Source organism: Equus caballus, chromosome 27 (assembly GCF_041296265.1).
Source record: "Equus caballus isolate H_3958 breed thoroughbred chromosome 27, TB-T2T, whole genome shotgun sequence".
NCBI lineage: Eukaryota > Metazoa > Chordata > Mammalia > Perissodactyla > Equidae > Equus > Equus caballus.
In genome coordinates, this window is record NC_091710.1 from 26347273 (window position 1) to 26369885 (window position 22613).

The following is a 22613-nucleotide window of genomic DNA, read 5'->3' on the forward strand; positions in this document are numbered from 1 at the left end:
TGGCATTTCGGCTTTAAAGGAAAATGAGGGATCCTTATGAATGAATGTTGTGGGTCCTTTTAGGTATTGCTCCTGATTCCCACAATACACTTACCTAGCCAATTACTCTTCAAATAATAAGAAATAAAAGTTGGTGGGATGGTAAAGATGTCTACAATCGAATTCATCTGCCACCAGAACTTGACCTTGTCATCAGCTGCCAGAAACTATGAAATGGAAACAAAAGACCCCAAATTACGTTAATCTCAAGAATTTCAAAATGAACACAAGGTTGGCTTTATTCAGCTACATTTCATTCAGCAACTGAAGCTCTGATCTCATTCTATTATATACATACATATATAGAAATGCACACACACACACACACATATTTATATAACTAAATAGATGAATATATTTATATAGATATATAGATACATACATATTTATATAGATTTAGAGATTGCACCTTTAGTGGGTGTTCCATAAATGAACATGGACCCATTTTACTTACTAGATCTTAACTCTCACATTTCAGAATAAACACTTTGACTTTCCTGCTGCTCCTAGAGCTTTCTGATACATATAATTACACAGATAAAACTCCCATTTGTGCACAGTGAAGGTGCATGATTTGGGATGCTCTTCAATGGAAAACGTACAGCTGTCTAGAAGCTTGGTCAGTCAAGGCCTTCATTTATAAGCTTCCCTATTTAAATTAAGAAAGCAAGCATTTCCAGAAGGGAGAGCCTGCTCTAAAAAGAAGATTCTGATGGTCAGCGTGGTTGGAGTAAGTTTTGAAGGAAGGTCCCAGAAATACAAATTGCATATATACATATTTATGACATATCTTTTATACATACCTATATACACATATGTATATAGGTATGTATATGTATATAGTCTCCCACAAACATGGGATGGATAAATACATTGAAATCTAGATCTGGTATGGGTCCTCAATAAATGCTTGTGGAACGAGAGAAACATTAATAAATGAGTATAACAAAAGTAAAGACACAAAAGTATTTTATATAGTTATATGGCACATATGCCATAAGTGAAGCCAATGACATTTTCAGAGGCTTGTTATTCAGGTTCTGCTAGCTTGTGATTATTAGCAAAGTTTTCTCAGTGGTAGGTGGAAAGGCAATAAGGAGGACAATACGACAGGGGGATGATATTTAAAAAAGGAATCATTTTCATTTGTGTTGGAATTCTTGACCTGGTTTATAGTTTCAAGTATAGATGAGAGAGTTTTTACGTCTCATTATACATTTAACAATTTATGGCACTGGCCCTCTAGCTTTAGAGCCTGAAAACATAGGCAGATTGTATAACTAAGGCACACATAAGTCTCTTTATGCTGCATCTGTTGTGTTCATCTGTTTACTATTACTTTCGATAGGTACTTACTCTCAACCCAAAATAGAAACTAAAGAAAGCATTGAAAGTCAAATCAATAGGGATGGTTTTGTCTTGGTATGAAGAACAGCTTCTAACAGGGCTGGAAAAGAAACAAGGACAATTTATAAAGATGTACATTTTAAAAGCTGTGTCTATATAGGACCAAATAAAAGGAAAAGGTAGGCAATTTTCTATCTATTCATCATGTATGTCCAATCCAGACACTTAAGTTCACATCTCAAGGAAATGACTTTTCTCTTGGGAGTAGAGGTATGCATGAACAAAGCCACTGGACTGTGCATGGAGCTGAAAATAACAAAAATAATCTGCTATTCCTTTCATGGAGTTTGTTGGTTCTATTTCCGTTTTAACAGTGGGGATTCAGAGGCATAGAGATTACGTAGCTCTTGTTAGTTTGTAAGAACATCTACCTAGCCAGGACACTTTGGCTTCTGTACCCTTCTGATATAGAGCTACTCTAGAGTCAAATGGACTGATCCAAACCAAATTCAAAGAAAATTTCCTAAAATATTGGTAAGGAATTCACAAAGCAAATATTACTAGTTTCCCTAGGATTTCTAAAGCTGCCTGCCTTTTGCGGCCCTGCAATCCTAGTTTTACTTCAGCTGGAAGTCCAGCCTAGTTCCCAGAGAATCAGTATGGAGTTCAGATTAGATCCGGTTGTGTCCAAGAAACTGTTCCAACTTTGGGATAGAAGAAGGGAATGCCTTCAGAGAAGGGCAGACAATAATTTGCTCCTTTATCTCAGGTAAGGTCTAGCATTTTCCTTTCTCAAGGCCATCCAAAGTTGTTTGAAAGTTGTTGAGAAACCCTGAAACAACTACAGAACTTCTGCTTCAACACCTAAAGAATGCAAAGGCATCCAAAGCCATCATAAGTGGTGCAAGGGAGGAGCTGGAGGTTTGCAGTCCCAGAGAGTCTAGAGTAGAGCACTCCAGCTCCCCAGGCCCTAGCAGTGAAGGATACAGGGGATATAGGATGCAGGGGAAACCCATGCATTCTTTTTGGGAGTTGGGGTTAGTGCTTTCTGGGAAGAACTAAACACTTATCCATTTTCTGAGCTTGAGTATGTTGTAAAGCATATTAAGTATTATTCCTGAGAGAAAATTCCAAATTAGCTAGCAACCTACTGCTATAACAGACCAGGGTGGCTGGGGATTTTACTCACTCAGTAGAGTTGATGAAATAGATTATAAGAGACCCGATGCTCAGGACAAAGACAAGGATCACCTGGAAAAAAAAAAAAAAAGAAAACAGGGACAAAAGTACAAATCCAGTTTTTTGGCAGGAACACTAAATAAACAAATGAACAAAATTGTGCTTTCTCTTTTTATCTTGCCTATATTATGTGTAGCGATTTTTTCCCACATTCATTTATGTTATCATTCATTCATTCATTCAAGAAAAATGGACTGGACCTTTACTGGGTATTCAATAAATGAACATGTACTCATCCATTTTACTCAACTAATTTTAACCCTCACACACTTCAGAATAAACAGTTTGTTCTTTCTGCTGCTTGTAAATCTTTCTGTTCTCAAGAAGTCCTACCATTTATTCATTCCTTCCCTCATCAAGCATTAATCAAGAGTTTAATACGTGTTATGTACTCTGTCACATGCTAGAAAATGAGGGCTATTGGATGGACTCTGGACTTGAGCTGCCCATGATAATGTAGAAGAAACAGTCTCAAACTTGTCCATCTAAAGGATGGTCAGAATTTTGACAAGAGGGCAAGTACTATAAGTGAGGAAAAGACAATGAGTGCTTTTAATGTGCCAATGCATCTGGTGTGCAAAATGAGCAGACCTTGTGGAATGTAGTCAGAAATCTATCCGTTCAAAACCCTCGATGCATTTGGAGGTAATCTTTCATAGCCTCCATGACATTTTCAGGTCAACTTTAGGTAAGTGAACATTCCTCCAGTTATTTCTAGTTTCCAAACCACTTGTTGTTTTCAATATGTTAGAAAGTCCAGTGTAACACTAATAATACTTAAAATAAAACTCTGAATTTTATTTATAATTAAAGCTTTACTCCCTTCCAGCTCAGATATTCTTTGGGCAGGCTACTTATATTGGGAAATGGGTTGGTTTCTTCTCTGTTAACCCGTTTTGGGTTTTTACTCCTAGTTGCCCACTGACTAGCCTACCTCAGACTTCCCCAGAATTGAAGGTCAGTATTGGGGAGTGAACAGAAAGGGGAGGTCAGAGTATGAAACATTGGACTTGGGTGGCTTTAGATCACCATGCTCTCACCCTGGGGCTCTCTGGGCATGGGAGATGTTGAATGTTTACTTCCATGGGTTGTTTCATTGCTCTTTGGTGATCCTAATTCAATGCATATTCAAATTCAAAAAACATTTCTTTAGTAACGACCATGACCCAAATCTTATTCTGGTGACTGGGATACATCCGTAAACGACATATACAAAGATCCTTGCCTTTATGGAGCATACAGTCTAGATATTAAGTAAAGATGATTAGTATCCAATGTATATGGTATGTTAGAAGACACACGCTAGGAAAATAAAGTAGAGCAAGCAAAGGGGATCAGAAATGCAAAGGAAAGGGGCAGAGGGTTGCAGTCTTGAAAATATTTAGTTGCTAGTGGCTCCCTTGAATTGGGTGAAAGCATATTCTCTCACTGGTTGCTCACAACTCTTCTCCCAGTATACTTCACACTCCCCTATTCTGCTGGAACTGTTACCCCCCGACATGCCTACTTGAGCAGGTGAGAAGACTCTCACACGTGACCCATATCTGGCCCATGGAACAGCTCAAGCATTCTCTGCCCCAACAAATACTGGAAGGACAGATTATCTTCAGTGTGGCAACTTCTCTGGCATAGGGCAGCTAGCGTGACAGTCCCTTATCACAAATGAGCCAGATGTCAGTCCTGTGTCTCCAAAGTTCCAAAAGTGTAAACTGAAATTTCTGAGTGGTCCCTCTTAAGCCTCTTTCGTTAGGGTTGACATGAGAGGAAAATACTCCCACATCTCTGCCACAGCAGAGCTTCTTCCAAAAATCCTCTTCTGTTTCCAACTTGCCCTAATTTACATATGAAGCTGACAGCTGCAACTGGTTTTCTTCCAGTTGCTTTGTAAGTGGCAGTGTTGCAGCTTACTCAAAGTTGGGAGTTGCTGCATCTATTTTCTTGGAGTCTTAGCTCTTACTAGAAGTTCCATTTTAATAACCAAATTAAGCGTCAATAGAGATATTACTAAGTTCGTGGGTTTCATGGAGATATTTAGCCAGAAATGAATTCCAAAGCTCACGAAAAGTGTTGGAAATGGATATTTGGAGATTATATATATCTGCATACTGATAATTATTAAGAAATAGTTTTCATGAAATCTTTTCTCTTCACTTTACATATGATTATATATTTTTTTCTCTTACTAAATCTCATAAGTGATTCTTCAACTATAAATCATATATTGACAGACTTCTGAAAGATGGTGGCAGGCCATATATTTACAATTCACTAAATCAAAGAAATTAACAAAAAAAGGAGAAAATTTTAGGTATAGTGAAACTAAGAACAATACCAACTTCATGCCACAAACCTAAAGAATATTATCTAAAAATAATGCGTAACAAATAGCAAAACGTATACCAAACCAAAAGAAGGCACTGGAAGCTAAAAGCTTGTGAACACTCTTCAGTGAGTCAGGGGGAAATGGGAGATAATTCTTAGAGGATCTGTAACTTTCTTTTAGGTTGGGAGGCAAACCTGGAAGTGCTATCTGTTTGGGAGGATGAGAAAGTCCTCCACCTGAACTATAGATCGAAGATGGAGCCACAAAGCCAGAGGGGCCTAGAGGAGACACTCTGAGGCCAAGCAGTGGCTGAGGAGGAACCTCTCAGCTAGCAGCAGCCTTTATTTCCTCAGAAGCACCTTAGAAAGCAGTCAGAGAAAAATAAACTGAAGAATTTGAGACCTCATCCAGAAAGAGTCTGTTTGCAGAGGTGCTGGCCTCAGCATTATCCCCCATGTTTGTCTTTGTGGGAAAACATACAGTAAATCAACAGTTTTATTCCCACAGTGGGGCTTAAAACTCCCTGTTCAGTTGGTGGGTAGTTATGGGAGTCTTCAGAATACAAGCAGCGGCCAACGCTGTTAACAGGAGACCAGTCAATACTCTAAGCCTTCATTTATGACTACTAGCAGACAATAGAAAATTGCCAATTATATGAGAAGTGTAAGAAAACAGGAGGATCAGACAGAGAAAATGACCTCCAGTGAAAGAGTTAACATAGAATACATAGTTAAACTTTTAAAAATTACAATTAGTTTTCCTAACGAGATTCTAAAAATCTGTTAAATAGCATTGGTGGATTGGAAAGGCAGAAGGAGGATATGGTCGTAACACAAAGTAGGAGATGCGAGAGAAGCTGCACTCCCAGGGCTGGCTGGGAGATCCACAAAAAGAGGTTGGGATAACCAATATTTAGCATCTTAAAAGAGGTGCTCTTTGGAGTTGGGACTGAGACCTGGGAGGAGGGGTCCCAGTTTGGCTGGTAATGGTACCTCTGAGGTGATGCTGCGAGCCTGATCTGGCAGTGTAGGGAAAAAAACTGGAAACAAGAACTAAGTACTGCTACCAGAGTGAAAATCCATTGATTAAGTGAGACTGAACAGAAAAAGCAAAACACAGAGGAGCTGTTGCCTTCCCCTCCCTTAGGCGTCCTGTCTCCTTCTGTATCCGCTGTTGGCAGAGCCCACCTATAAGCGTGAGTGAGCTGACAAAAGAGACTTGTAATGCTGAGGCCTGACCTCCCATCACAAAGCAGAGGAGAGAGGGTGGGTCTGGAGCTGAGAGATAATAGCTTAGTATCTAGCAAGTAGCCTTAAGTGCTGGAAGACATTGGAACAGCATTTATAGAGATTTTAGGAAAAAAGGATTGCAAATCAAGCATTCTACACCCAACCAAATTGTTGTTCACTTATGAGAGCGAGTAAAAAACATTTCTGGACATTCAAGGATTCAGAAAGTTTACCACTCACACTTCGCTTGCAAATGAATATGAAAAGTACTCAAGACAAAAAAAAGACAAAATATGTTATTTAAGAAAATGTGGTGCCTAATGAAACTGGTAAAATTAATGTAATTTTAACTTTAATGAAAATATTAAGAAGAAAAGCTTGCCAGATGTATACTGCTAAAAACAAACAAAAACCACAATAGCAATCTGGAGCTGAATGTTCAGATTAGCTCAACAATTTCTGGAAGGAAGGAGTCGGGGATGGGGGTGGGGAGTGTGGAGGAAAAACATGCCCAAGGTCTCACGTGAGAGGAAGATTTAGATATAAAACCTGCAGAGATACATGGAAAGACAGAGAATGGACAGTTTGTTCTGCATTTGATTTACCTAACATGCCTATGATATTCTATCAAAAATGGAATTTTCCAAGTCCAAAGATGGAAGAAAATAAAAGTTATAAAAAGCAACAAATAAGAAATGGAAATACCAGCCAATGGTCAGTGCCCTGAATGGGTTGCACGTATTACCATATAATTCTCCCTACCATACTTTAAAAGACCTTATTCACATTATATGAATGAATCTAAAAATTAGCTTGCCCAAGATCACACACTAGGCAGTGGAGGGGCCAGCATTTGAGTCCACATCTCTTAAAATCCACAATCACCATGCAATTCTGGCTCTCCAGTAAGATAAGGAATTAAGACCATAACAGAGCTCTTAGTTATATATCCAACACCCATTCTTCCTTTCTTTACTAACAGACCTCCCGTTTGTTTTTAAGCCACTGATATTTAGATACTCCATTTATGCAGCAAATGTAATCTCTAAATACTATAAAAACCAATAAAACAGATCACCATAAAGGAGAGTAATAAAATTCTCCTGGTAAATTAACAAATAAATATATTCTTAAGTCAATAAAAGATCAAAAGCCAGTTACATGCTATTTACAAGAGACATACTTAAGAGGAAATAAGACAGAAAGATTGAAAGAGAACTGGAGCAAAGACATCCCAATCAAGTATGAATAGAATGAAAGCAATGTTATGTTACATGCTAATATTGTATTCTAAAATATTCCAGTAACCACCCCCCCCCCACACACAAACCCATCACTAAATGTGACAAAAATGGATATTTCATATTGGTAAAAGGCACAATCAACCAAGAAAATATAATGAGTAACTTTATCCATTAATTGATGTTATATAAAATGTTTAATTCAAAATATGTTGGAAGGGCGAGATATTCAATAAAACTATAAAATAATAAATGGGATTTTTTGACAGGCTCGTTTCAATCAGTCAAGAAATAATTAAGGACATGGAAAGTACACGAAACATAATTAATAGTGCTTATATATCAGGCAGATAGTACATATTCTCTCAAAAGTACGTTAAGTAGTAAAAAAAAAAAAATTGATCATGTACAGGACAACAGTTTCTGCATGAATTCCATAAACCTGAAATCATAAAGGCAATGATATTCTTGAACCGTAAATTTTACCAAAGTAGAAAAGATAGCCACTCTATCTCCAAGAAAATAAAAGCATACAACATTCCTCTCGAGAGATCATGAATCAAACAAGAAATCAAAATTAAAACTTAAGACAATTTAAAATGAAATAAGCGTTAATAAAAATAACATTATTTGCCAAAGTCTATGAGATATGGCCAAACAAGTACTCTGAGAAGAAAATTCTTATAAGTAGAATTCAACTGAAGAATCTGGGAAGATGAGACGCATCCACAGGGAGGGCTGCGCAGGTGATGAGACGAGACCTGGCACCCGGCGTGCGCAATGCTGTCCTGCGGCCTCCTGAATAAGCCGGGCGAAGGGGTATGCTAGTGTTCCGAATGCGGGGATCTCCAGATTGACAACCAATCTGACTGCAAGCTGTTGGCAGAGCCGAATGAGGAGGGACTATGAGCTGGAGATCTGGAAGAATCAGCTCATCGAAGCTGCCTGAGCGATGAGAGTAAACTGTGTTTGGAGACCCACTGATCAGCAAATTGACCAACATGATGATTTAGGAGGAAAGAAAGTAATGGTCGGCCCCATGAGTGAGTACGTTTGGGGGCTCTGCTTCCGCAGCCCAGGGTTTTGCTGATTTGGATTCTGTGCCTGGACATAGCACAGCTCATCAGGCCGTGCTGAGGAGACGTCCCACATAGCAGAATTAGAAAGACCTACATAGATAGGCTTTGGGGAGAAGAAGAAAAAAAGAAAGATTGCAACATCTGTTAGCTCGTACTGGCCAGAAACCTCATGACACAGTCTGAGGAAGCTGTGAAAAAGAAGCAGTTGGGGAAGCACTACGCTGCTTCTGCTGAACAGCAAGCAACCATGGAACATTGCTCCTACACCACCTTCCACTGAGCACTGCGATACTGTGAGCCTGTCATGGGGCTGGGACCCATCCTCAAGGTTGACCATTTGTACCAGATCCCTGTGCCACTAGCCGACTCATGCGGCTGTTTCCTGGCCTTGAAGTAGATGATGACTGAATGCCAGGAGAAGCAGCACTGGCGGATGGTGGTGCTGAGGCGCTGTCTCAGGAGCTGTGGCGGCTTTCCACAGCCAGGGCAGGTGATCAAGAGGAAGCATGAATGACGCGCACAGGATGGCAAAGACTGACCGCAACCTGGCTCCCTACAGCTGTTGGGAGAGGGAGGGTCAAATCTCCAGGAGGAGACAGGGGCCCTCTGCCACAAGTCACAATGTGAGCCGCTGCCACATTGAAAAACTAACCTCTGGGTTAAGGATGTTTATTTTTAAGGGCAAGTTTCGCAAGGAGGAGAACATGTTTATTGTAGTATCGTTACTGCTTCTTCCTTTGGAGGCTAGAACTCAGCTGTTCCTGCCCAGCTCCTTGCAAAGTGGGAAACGTCAATTTGGGGATTTTTCCCAATAAACTCAGGGTCCATCCAGTCAACTCTTCCCCAAGTTTGGGGAAGACCTTTGGATGACATGAAAAAAGCAGTTTTAGAATCTGAAAAGGTTTGTTAGAAAATTCTCACCCTCAGCTGGTAAGATATCATGTGATATAATACTACCATTCATTGAAACTGATTGGAAGGAAAAAAGGGAAGAAATTAAACAAAATAAATGGGAAAAAACAGGATGCTGAAATTAAGAAGGATAAAAAAATATTAATCATACATATATATATGTATATCACAAAGCTAATGATATATATAAATCTTCAGCAAGCTTCAATGAGACCAAAAGGGAGGGACATAGTCCATTAGGAGAGGGGAATGACGTGAATTAGGAATATATAGAGAAAAAAGGGTTCTTTCTAGCCAAAGGCAGATTTTAATCTATGGAGCAGTCAAGGAGACCTTCAAAGGTATGTTCTCTCTGGTGGCTCCTTCTCCTTGGAGAATGTCCTGTGGCTTTGAAAAACAAAACTTTTCATCTAAAACTAAGGCAGCGATGTTATTAATTGTCCAAACTCACAAACTGTTAAGAATGAAAGAGACTCTATTAACAGTTACACCAGGACAACTGGCAAAAACGTGGGCTTATGGATTATCCTGTTTATAACATATATTGTCATGTTGCTTCAGTAGTTACTGCTTAACGCCTCTAAGAAATCATAATCAAATGGAGAAAAGGAGAAATAGGTTGGAAATCTTAAGATAGGCGCAAGGAATTAAAAGGGAATCTAAATTTTCTGACACATGTCTCTAAATATTAATTAAAAAAATTTCTTCTGGCTTGAATTATCATTACAGTTGTTGTTAAGATGCATTTGATTAAAGCAATAAACTATATTACCAATTCTGATAATTATCAAACATAAAAAGTCAAATTGTATAGAAATTCATCTATTTTTTCAATTAACGTATGTATTTATGTATATTATTTATTTCTAGAAAGAAAGTTCAGCATCAATTTTAGTCATTTTTCTATCTTTATAAATATAAGCATGTGTATTCTGCTTACAAAAATATTAATAATAGTTAATATCTATATACACTTATTATATGCTAGGCATATATATGTTTTATTTATTAACTCCTGTAATTATTAAAATATATTAACTCATTTTCATATATTAACTCTTTTATTCATTGAAATAAACCAGCTATATATAGTATTTTTCATCCTTGTATATTTTACGTTTTATCTATGTGTTAGATTCATCATTTATTAAAAGGAAGTAAAATGGGTTGTAAAAGGTGGTGGGAAAGGAGAACTGGCATGAGGAGTCCTCAGGTAGGTCCGTTTTAGGAAATAGCGCCTACAACGCTGAAGGACTGATGGCTACTGCCGGCCCCTCGGAAGTCTGTTGGAACACCTTCCTTCCCCCTCAGCGGTCCCTGGGGGTGTATCCCAATTTGAAGACACAAGATCAGTGGACCAAGCTGAATTCAGATCTAATTTTACCTCCACCGGCTCCATTAACCGCTTCACTAGTCTCCACAAAGAACTCCCAAGGGGAATAATAAGATTTATTTCAGAATTTAAATTTTATGGATACAACTTATGGGGGGAGAAGAGTTGTCTCAAGTCTCTTAAACACCCAAAGAAAATTTATCTGACAACCTTGCTGAGAACCTAGGAGTTTGAAGGAAGAAACTCATAGCAGTGATTGGGGATGGGGGAAGGAAGAAACTAACTTTTTACTACGTACCCTTTGATACTTTTTGAACATTGCACCATGTGCATAAAAGGACAAAGAATCTAATCATCCTCAAATAATCAGTGTGAATATTGTGTAATATTTTCCACCAATATTTTCTTTATTCACATGATAAAGATCCCTAAACTAAAGCAGAACCTCATACTATATACCGAAATAAGTTTCTGATGTTTGGTGGTGTTTTAATTATAAAATAAGAAATAATGAAAGGAAATGAAAAAAAAAAAAGATGAGAATACAATTCATCTCTAGCCAGTGGAAAAGGTTTTTAAATCCTATTTTTTTAAATATAAACAATGGATATAAAGTATGAAGTATGAGACTGATCTTTTCCAGCACGTTTTATATTTTTCCCCCTTAGAAGTAGCATTTCATTGGGAAAACACAGCAAAATAAATTTTTATTTAGTCAGTTTTCCCAGCATCATTTTTGAAATTTTCTTTCTCATTTCCAAATGAATTGCATGCTTCATTTGGTCATTTAGTCTGTATGCTAAGATTGACAACAGTTGCTCTTGCTAAGGGTTTATTTATTTACAGAAAGGATTACATAGTCACAGAAAAGATTATGCATTTACGGAAAGGATTTAAGGCAGAATACAAAGATATAAAATGCTAGGTTACCTGAAAAAATAGAAGCCAAAGAAGCCAGAAAAATAAAATATGGACATACAATAGTGCCCAGAATGATGCTAAAAATAAATACACTTACTAAAGATAAGGCATGGTTTTGGTTCTAACCTTCTAGCCATCAGAGCAACAGAAGAACATGTCAATTACACAATTAACAACACCCCTCCCCACCAAGGAAAGGAATAGATTGCTTAGGAATAGGACTATATTTGGAACTAAATTCAGAAGAAAATTTCCCACAGGTGGTTATAAAAACATACCTTATGATAACTCAAACAACAAGCTCATAGAGTTGATCAATACTTTGCCATGCTCTGATCTCTAGAAGGATCTTTAGACGGTATCCTTTATTTTTTTTTTAAAGATTGGCACCTGAGCTAACAACTGTTGCCAATCTTCCTTTTCTTTTTTTTCCTGCTTTTTTCCTCTCCAAATCCCCCCAGTACGTAGTTGTATATTTTAGTTGTGGGTCCTTCTAGTTGTGGCATGTGAGACGCTGCCTCAACATGGCCTAATGAGTGGTGCCATGTCCATGCCCAGGATCCGAACCCTGGGCCACCGAAGCAGAGCGGGAGAACTTAACCACTTGGCCCTGGGGCCGGCCCCAGACAGTATCTTGTCTTGAAGAAAATATTTTCTTTCCCTTCAACTATTGGAATTTTCCTCTTCCTTGTTATTTTCCATCTTTTTCTTTTCCTCCTTCTTCTTTTTCACTTTTTTTGAGCTTCCACTCCTCTTCCTCCTCCTTCTTTTTCTTCTTCTTCTTCCACTGGTTGGTTGACCATGTATTCTCCCCCAAAGTATCAAGGACATTAGCTTATAAACTTTTTTAATTTGCTATCCTTGGGGGTTTTGCTATAGACACTGTGCCTTCATTGAGAAAGAAAATTGGATGCTTCTTTTCTTTTCTATGCCATGGAACCGTTTAATTGGAATTAGAGATACCCACTCCTTGAAGATCTGGTTGACTAGAATTTGAAATCCCCTAGGTCTCCCACAGAAGGTAGGGGAAGAGGGGTGGTGGTGGTGGTGATGATATAGGCCTTTGACATCTTTATTTCTTCCAGTATTTGCTCTGTTTAAGTTTCTTTCTTTTATGGTCAGTTTGTTAATTTATATTGTTAGAAGGAATCATTTAGATTTTGTATTTAATTGCATATTTATCTTTCAATTTCCTTTTTATCTGTACTTATTTTCTCATTTTAATTTTTTTCCACATATATTTGTGGTTTTTCCCTCTTTTCCTTTCTTGGGCTATCTATTTATTTCTCTATTTTGTTGTTTTTTCAAATAATTGGCTGTTTTATAATTCATTAATTTCTGACTCTTTTTATATTTATTCTGCTTAGATTTAATGTGTTTTCTTTCTCTAACTGTGAGACTGATACTCAATTCATTTATTTTAATTATTTTTAATTTATTAAAATAAGCTTTTATTGTTAGGCATTTAACTCAGACCCACTCCTGCCTTATACCGTAGGTGCAAGAGATACGTCTTTTCATTATCTTTAAACCCTAAATATACTGCAATTTTTATTTTGATTTCTTTGAGTCAAGAGTCATTTAAGGCAGAATGATTTAAAGTTTTTAGCAGTAAGGTCTTTTTTGCTTTTTTTTCTGGGTTTGTTTATTATTTTCTAATCTATTCATTGTGTTCGGTTAGCGTTGTCTGTCTTTACTTTGTAAGTTTTATAATTGGGATAGTTTTTCATGGCCTAATATATGCTGGATTTTTATGAATAGCCCATAGACACTTGTAAATTTAATTTCTGTTTTCAGCATGTGGAGTTTTATCATTTCAATCAGCTCTCATTAAGTTACTTTGGCTTTCTTTATGCTTATTATTTTTATTTTTTCTGTCTGTTTACTATGTCCTGATGTGACGTAGGTGAACTAAAATTTCATACTACTAATGTGTTTTCCATATCTCTTTTAATTTTTTATTTATTAACTATCTTGAAGTTATGTTTTTGGTGTAGTGATATTCATGATGTTATTTCTTGGTTGATGTTCCTCACATTTATCATTACAAAGGTTGTGTGCTGAATTGTGTCCTCCTAAAAAGATATGTTGGAGTCCCAAGCCTCTGTACCTCTAAAAGTGACCTTGTTTGGAAATATGGTTTTCCAGATAGGATAAGGTCATGATGGTGGACTCTAATCCAATATGACTGCTGTCCTTATAAAAACAGAAAATTTGGACAAAGAAATGAACAGAGGAAACACTATGTGAATACCATGAGAAAATGAAGGCAGAGATCTAGGTTCTTCTACAAGCCAAGGCACACCAAAGATTGCCAACAAACCACCAGAAGCTAGGAGAGAGGCATGGGACATATTTTTTCTCATAGTCCTCAGAAAGAACCAACACTTGGTCTTAGACTTCTAGTCTTCAGAACTGTGAGACAAAAAAATGTCAGTTGTTTAAGCCACTCAGTTTGTGGTACTTTGTTATAGCAATCCTAGGAAACTAACACAGATTACTTGGCTTCATTTATTGTCTTTTGCTCTGAATTCAAACTTATCTGATATTAAAATGTGCTTCCAGGGGCCAGTCTGATGGCATAGTGGTTAAGTTTGTATGCTCTACTTTGTCGTCCCACAGTTCATGGGTTTAGATCCCAAGTGTGGACCTACACACTGCTCATCAGGCCATGCTGTGGTGGCATCCCACATACAAAATAGAGGAAGATTGGCACACATGTTAGTTCAGGGCCAATCTTTCTCATTTATATATACACACACACACTCTCAACACTCTTCTGTTGTCATTTGCCTGGTATAACTTTGACAGTTCCTTTATTTTCAAACTTTAATGCCTCTTGAATTTTTAAAACATAATTAGACCATGTTGACCCCATGCTTAAAAAAATCCTCAGTGATTTCCCTTTGTATTAAAATAAAATTATTCCATAGTGGAGAACTTCGCAATCCTGGGGAAGGAGATGGAATTACAAGTAAATGAAGCTAATAGAACTCCTAATTACATCCTTGTAAAAAGATATTCTCCAAGCCATATATGAGTAAAACTGGCAAAAGTCAGTGACAAAGAAAAAATATCCAGGGCAGCAAGGCAGAAGAAAATAACCTACCAAGAAATCTCTATCAGGGTTTAAGCAGATTCTCAGCAGAAACGTTACAGGCTAGGAGAGAGTGGAATGACATATTCAAAATTCTGAAAGACAAAAACTTTCAGACAAGAATACTCTATCCAGTGAAAGTATCCTTCAGATATTATGGAGAAATAAGCCCTTTCCCAGATAAACAATAGCTAAGGGAATTCACTGCCACTAGAACCTCCCTACAAGAAATGATCAAGAAGGCCCTCATACCTGAAAAAAAAAGAGAAAGTGTTTACAAAGCCTTGAACAAGGAGATAAATATACTGACAAAATCAGAAAATCACAGCTATCAGAACTGGATAGCAAACACTTAATTATAATGTTAAAGGTAAAGGGAAGGAAAACATCAACATTAACTATAATCACTTCATTTTAACCAAAAACTCACAACACAAAATAGAATAAGTTGTGACAACAATAACTTAGATGGGGAAGAGGGAAGGGATGGAACCTGCTTAGACTAAGGAAATAAAAGGCTATCAGAGAATGGGCTTTATCATCTACAAGATCTTTTATACAAACTCTGTGGTAACTACTAAACAAAAACTCAGAACAGAGAGACAAATGATAAACAAAGAGAAAACCATCACAGAGAACCATCAAACTGAATTTGCTGTTGGAAATAAACTGGACAAGAAACAAAAGAAATACAGAACAACAAGAAACAAGTGATAAAATGGCAGTATTAAACCCTCATATATCAATAATCACTCTAAATATAAAAGGATTGAATTCTCCATTCAAAAGACAAAGTGGCTGGATGGATTATAAAACAAGACCCAAGAATATTCTCCCTCTAGGAAACACATCTCAGATCCAAAGACAAGCACAGGCTCAGAGTGAAGGGATGGAAGACAACACTCCAAGCTAATGGCAAACAAAAGAAAGCAGTTTTTTCCATAGTTATATCAAAGTAGACTTCAGGATAAAAAAGGCAATGAGAGACAAGGAGGGGCAGTATATAATGAGAAAACAGATACTTCACCAGGAGGACAACATATCTATACATATACAGATATATATGCACCTAACACAGAAGCACGGAAGTATATAAAGCAACTCTTAACAGACCTAAAAGGAGAAATTAACAGCAATGCAATAATAGTAGGGGACCTCAAAACCCCTCTTACATGAATAGATAGATTATCCAGACAGAAAGTCAACAAGGAAATAGCAGAATTAAATGAAAAACTAGACCAGATGGACTTAACAGATATATATATAGAGAGAGAGAGAACACTCCATCCAAAAACAGCAGAATATATATTCTTCTCAAGTCCACATGGGGCATTCTCAAAGACAGACCATATATGGGGAAATAAGGCAAGTCTCAATAAATTTAAGAAGATTGAAATCATATCAAGCATCTTCTCCAACCATAAACGCTATGAAACTAGAAATCAACTAGAAGAAAAAAGCTGGGAAAGTGACAAATTTGTGGAGACTAAACAACACACTACCAAACAACAAATGGATCATTGAATAAATTAAACAAGAAATCAAAAAATATCTAGAGACAAACGAAAATGAAAATACACCATACTAACTCATATGAGATGCAGCAAAAGCAGTTCTAAGAGGGAAATTCATAGCAATACATGTCCACCTTAATAAACAAGAAAAATCTCAAATAAGCTACACCTAACAGAATCAGAAAGAGAATTAAAAAAGCCAAAGTCAGCAGAAGGAGGGAAATAATAAATATTAGTGCAGAAATAAATTAAATTGAAACCAAAAAAATAGTATAAAGGATCAATGAAACTAGAATTTAAGTCCCATAAGTGCAAGACTCTTGCCTGCATTTTTCACCATGTCTAGAGTGTCTGCCTTGCATGTAGTTGACAAACAATAGATATTTGTTGAAAGAAGTAAGTAGGGGAATTACAAAGTAAGGAAGGAAGGATTGATGGAAAGGAAATCTATAAGCTATTTTATTCTCTTCTCATCCTTTTGTAAAACACTTGCCTGGGACCCCTAATGAAAGTCTCTACTATGCCTTTCAATGCTAGAATATTTATTCTAATCTAACTTTTCCTCCATGCCTCCTGTTGTTCCAACTACTTAATCATCAGCTGTAACAGATTGAAAGAACAATTTCCCCTCAGTAAAGAAGCAATTTTTATTGATATGTAATCCATGATCATTCCTTCTCCACCCACTCCCCATATGCAACGCTTGTGTGATGGATGATGTAAGTGCTCATCAGTGCCCCCCCATGACCTTTAATACATTGTTCCCAATGTCATCCTCACACAACCAGCATGATTTGAATATTTGAAGAGATCCCAGCCAAGAAATCCCTGATAAATTCAGAAAGAATCACAAAATCCTTCCCTAGCATGTTATACTGAGAGGGATTTCAGAAAAGAGACCAAAACTACAGAAGAAAAAGGAAAGGCACCTTCCCAGATGATTCAGCATTCCCTGCAGATTTTTTCAAAGCAATTTTACTTTTGTCCTTCCAAATAAGTTTTAAAAATTAATTACATCCAAATTAAACATTAACAAGAAAAGAGAAATGTTTTTATTAATCCCAAAAAAGCAGAAGGTAATCACTAGCTCACATGCATCTACTTTCATCATACCACTATCTGACGGCAGCATATCCTCAAATTACAGGTTCTATTTTTTAATGGTTCAGATCAAACTGTACTACTGAAATGATGATCAGTGGAATATTCATTCATAGGGCATCGGCTATGTCTAGCTAATGGGAGATAAACATTTCCATGACACAGTCTGTTCTTTCAAGGAGCTCACAGTGCACTGGGGGAGACAGGCATATGTACAGACAATTTTAATAATAGTCTTCAATGGATAGTACAGAAGCTTAGCGAGGGATTCCTAGCCTAATATAGAGATAAGGTAAGATTTCCTCCGGGAGATGATGCCTGAATTGCATTTTAATACGTCCAAGTTACTTAGATTAAAACAGGAAGTAAAATGATAAATATCATAGAGGGGCAAAAAAGACTAGCTTGTGTAATGAAGAAAAAAGGTATTGGAATCAAAGGAGGGGAAAATAGCTGTACATTTTCAGGCCAGATAATCCACTAAACATCAAATTTTCGAAACATCTACAATATGCCAGACATCTATCTACATACAAGGAGAAAAAAATGCATCCAACTTTTGGCCTAGTAAGGTTTTTCTTCTGGTGGATAGGCTGGCAACAGGTAGAAAATATAATGCCAAGTAATTATATTCACTCCAAAGAAAAAGCAAGCGGAACAATGGCTATGGAGGATAGACTCAGGGAGATGGCAGCTGGGAGGTAGTGACATTTTAGATAAGGCCAACAGGGAACACCAGAGCTCATGTGGGTAATAAAATTATATATACTGACTATAATCAACCTCATGGCTAAAGTCTGTTAGCAAGCCAACAGTGAAAATGTACTTACCAACACTTGCCCCACAAAGGTCTGTGCTGAAAGCAACATTTCTATCCGATCACGAAATACTCCATGAAAGTGGTGACGTTTTAAATGTCTATCACCAAAGCTATGTGACAAGACTAATCCCTACAAGCAAGAGAAAAAGATCGAGAGTGAGCTGGATCTCAGTGAAAGTAATCTGTTTTATGGCTGTTGATGGAGCCTCTGCTGTGGTATCAGCTAGAAATCACTTCACCTGGTCCAACCCAGGGAGCCCTGATGTGGCTTATTCGGTATCACACAAAATGTTAGTGGCTTTGCATGTTACTTGCTGCTGCACAGATTTTTGATTCTGAAGTCTGCAGTCTTCATCATGCCTTTCTCACATATCTCAGTCCCAGGGCCTTCACAATGACACGGCCATCATGATCAGGACCAGGAGCTACATGTTTCTTCATGCTCTGGGAAGAAGTGTCTTATCCTTTTCTGTCAAGGCACACGGACAACGAAAAAATTGATTTTTAGGTGATTACTTAAGCACCTGCCTTTTTGAGAGAGAAAGAAGAAGAAAAGTTTGGGGGCCGGCCTGGTGGAGCAGCGGTTAAGTGTGCACGTTCCGCTTCGCCACAGCCCTGGGTTCCTTGGTTCGCATCCTGGGTGTGGACATGGCACCACTTGGCATGCCACACTGTGGTAGGTGTCCCACATATAAAGTAGAGGAAGATGGGCATGGACATAAGCTCAGGGCCAGTCTTGCTCAGAAAAAGAGGAGGATTGGCAGTAGTTAGCTCAGGGCTAATCTTCCTCAAAAAAAAAAAAAATTGCTTAGTGGAATATGGGCAAAAGTTAAAAAAATAAGAAGAAAAGTTTCAGCAATTTTATGTTGTTTTAGTTCCTCATGTGGTATCACAAGCTGCTGAAATTATAATCCTTCCTTCACATTTACAAAATGCCTTTACTTGTTAAATTGGAAATTTATAATAGCCCATGAGGTAGACAAAGTCAGTATGATTAAATTCATTTTAAAGAAGCCTAGGTATAAAGAAATTAAAAGACTTGCCCGCGAGCAGGTAATGAGGAAAGGCTGGGGTCTGAATTAGACTTCATGTCTGTTGATAGTCTTGAATCACCACCAAGAAAGACACAGGTGAGCTAGCATTGACCACAGCAGGCTGATTGAGACCCTATGACCTTTAGAAAAGCTCATTTTATGCAGAGTCAGGCTTTCTGCTGACAATTTTTCTACTCATATTTTCTGAGTCATGGGAAGGGAAGTCTCATTAAATGACTATTTGATAGAGTCCCTGTCTTGATCAACGATTTATCCTCCAATACCTATGACCCATCATGTGCATTCCCGAGGTGTCGCCTGAGAATTGATTTTTAAAAAATATTCAGTATGATGTTAATGTGGGACATTCATTTGAGTTTCATGAGAAAATTGGAGGTGCCTTCTGTGGGAAAACAAATTGGCCCTAAGATATAATAAAATTGTACTTATGAATGTACTAAACCTTTTCAAAATGCACATTTAAGGAGAAAATTATGACTCTCCAAATAATTTTTAAAAGAACTTTTCACAGTACCTAGAATTGTGACATATTTGCATTATGCCAACTTTCCCAAAGGCTTAGAGAAAACTATAGCGCTCTCAATTTAATTAAATACGACAAATTATTGAGAAGTCACTCAGCTTTTATCAAACTCCCCTCAAGATTCAAAAGCAGAACACTACGGTACTCTGGTTGCTCAGACCCCACCTCTTCACATTTTGTAACGCTTGCTTTCTATTTGAAATTAAAAAGCACCTCTGGACTGAAGAGTAGACAAGAATTACATCCAGCAAAAGAAATGAAAAATACAGCAAATGTGAGTGGACAAATGGGTTCTCACATTTTTGCAACCACACAAAAATGAATATAATTGGGAAGAAGATGCATTTCTTGGAACAGAAGTCTAAAGAGATGAAACAGCTCTAGCAATTCAATTGTGCATTCAAAAAAGAGGTGGAACGTAGGTTTATACCCATTACTCATTTGTGTACACTATCCGTGTTGTTAGAAGGCAGTACCCCGGAATTCTTTCCCCAATTTTTATGCTGCTGCTTAAAGTCTCTAATCTAGAAATAATTATTAATAGAGTGAACTCATTTAGCAACAAAATCTGTGAACTTCAATGTTGAATACTTCTTGAATGCAGAAACCTGAATTCCATATTATGATATTGCCAAAGACTTTACAAAGTTACTGAGTTACCACAAATTCTGTTATTGTATGGCATGAGAAGTGTCTCTGTGTTTGTGGCTAGATGGCATGTGCACATACGCGTGGGTTTCTGTGCATAGGTTTGTGCGATTCGGTGTGTGGTGTTAACATGGTACACGAAAGGCAGTGTACACATATGAGTGCTTGTGCATCATGCATGAATGACTTATCAAACTGAGTTTGACTTTGATGCTCCTTTTTGCCTCCCTCACAGTACCTAGCACAACAACTGTCATTTTAAAATTCAAAGAGGGGCATAGACATAATGTTCGTGTATGTTTCTTTCAGAAGAGTGACCTCTGTTTCCAGAGCTAACTAGCATTCATCACCACTCATGTGAGACCTTTCTTCTCTGATTGGTGGCAGAGGAGGCATGGCCATGTCCCTGTGGCCTTTGGAATGGTGGTCTAGGCTCCTGTTTTCCACCCCTGAACAGGATCAGCCCTTTCTAAGACATCCTATCAGAACTGGCTCTGTTGCCCATGAAAACTGAATGATGCCTAAATCATTTTCTAAACACAAACGCATGTCAAACCTGTCTCTGATCTTCATACAGTGGAACCCCAAATAAGAAAACTGACCAAGAGAAGTCCTGCTCCTTTGATGTCTCGCCATTTTTTTAAGGCCCTCCAGCATAGCCTGGAAAAAAATAAGATGAGAAGTCCACTGAAGAAGGTCACAAAAGAGGAAAGAATAAATGCTGCTTGGATCTCTATTGTGCAGGATGTTTTCCCCATGTCTTCCCCACTGCCATTCTGTGGCCTGAATTGAAACATCAGGAAACGGAATTGTCGGGCTTCTGCGGCCTTCCCCACTATCAGTCTGTGGTTTGCACTGAATCATCAGGAGACGGAATTGTGGGGCTTCTATGATGTCATGATCACATGGCAGTGATTCCACGAATTAGAGTTCAACTTATTACCGAGTCTTAATGCTGGGTGCAATAACAATGAGTGGTTCTAGAAACAAGGTGCACTAACCACCAAGGTGCTGACTCATATGATGCAAATGAATGAGCAGAGGCAGAAGGGCAGGGTCCACAACACGGGTCTTCAGAAGATGAGAATTCTAGGCCTGATTCTGTTACTGACTTTCTTTATGAACTTGAGGAAATTACGTCCTTTGTGGCTTTGGTCAACAGGCTATGTATTTGGTTTGTGCAAACAACTTCAAAACAACCTTTTTGAGTGAAATGACATCCAATCAACTGTGTGTCAATGAGTTGGTTCTTCTCCTGAGCGGATGTCATATTCTCAGTAATCTTGGAAGCACAGATGAGAGAAGTGCTTCAAGAATTTTGTTGATCCTTTCAATAGGAAAGGCATGGTATAGAGTGCAGGTATTGTAGAAGGCGATTTTACCAGTATGATCATTGGTCAACTGTTATTTGAGCCTGGGGATCTGTTCCTCTTGTCTCTTCTTTCTGGGATCCTCCCCTTTCTTGCTTTCATCCCTGCCCTGTCAGCAAATCCTTTGGTCTAGCAGAGGTAAAGTTCAGAACGAGAGCAATTCTTTTATTTTCTCTGATGTTTTCAAAAGTGTAAGAAATGTCACATCTTTCCGGGTGCACAAGTGGCAGGCAAAATGTCAGAGCCTTATGGAGGGTCTACTTCCCCCCAGTTATTGTGAAGATGACCTGACAGGAGATGATGAGACCCAGGGGAAATTTTGTTGTCCTTTGGAGCACACCATGACTCTGTTCTGTGTAGCAGACTATTTCTGGAAGATAGCTATAGCATTTTCTAGGATTTTTGCCACAGTTATAGTTCCTTCCTTTAAGCTTACCAACAATTTCCACAAAATCCTGTCATTAAACTAGCTAACTGGCATAGGGCAGTATTGTAGAGAACTCTGGTCTAGGAGTTAGGAGCCCTGACTTCCCACCCCAGTCCTTCTATTAAGTAACTGTTTGACATCTAGCAAGTCATTTTACTTTTCATAATCTTGTTTTACGGTGAAGATAATACCTACCTGATAGAATTATTATAGGGATTCACTAAGGCAGAATGATCATATTTTGAAAAGCATAAAACTCAAAAAAGAAGAGATACCATTAGCTATTTCAGTTCCTTTTCTGAATGACATTGATTATAGAGAAAGGAGAAGGAAGGAAAGAAGGAAGGAACAGAGGAAGGAAGGGAGGGGGGAGTCAAATACAGAAAGGAGGGCCC

The 22613-nt window shown here is 37.9% G+C and overlaps 1 protein-coding gene across 1 annotated transcript in view; it reads right to left on the reverse strand.

The window, feature by feature from the left end:
- KCNU1 (potassium calcium-activated channel subfamily U member 1) overlaps window positions 1-21299 on the reverse strand; it is a 150371-nt gene extending 129072 nt beyond the window's left edge. The window contains exons 1-5 of the mRNA XM_070252722.1: window positions 21024-21299; window positions 18206-18325; window positions 2576-2637; window positions 1396-1486; window positions 95-206 (exon numbers count right to left, since the gene is read on the reverse strand). Of these exons, the coding sequence (XP_070108823.1) occupies window positions 95-206; window positions 1396-1486; window positions 2576-2637; window positions 18206-18325; window positions 21024-21218 (580 nt within the window). The 5' untranslated portion in view covers window positions 21219-21299. The remainder of the gene's footprint in view (window positions 1-94; window positions 207-1395; window positions 1487-2575; window positions 2638-18205; window positions 18326-21023) is intronic.
- Between the last annotated feature and the right edge of the window lie 1314 nt (window positions 21300-22613).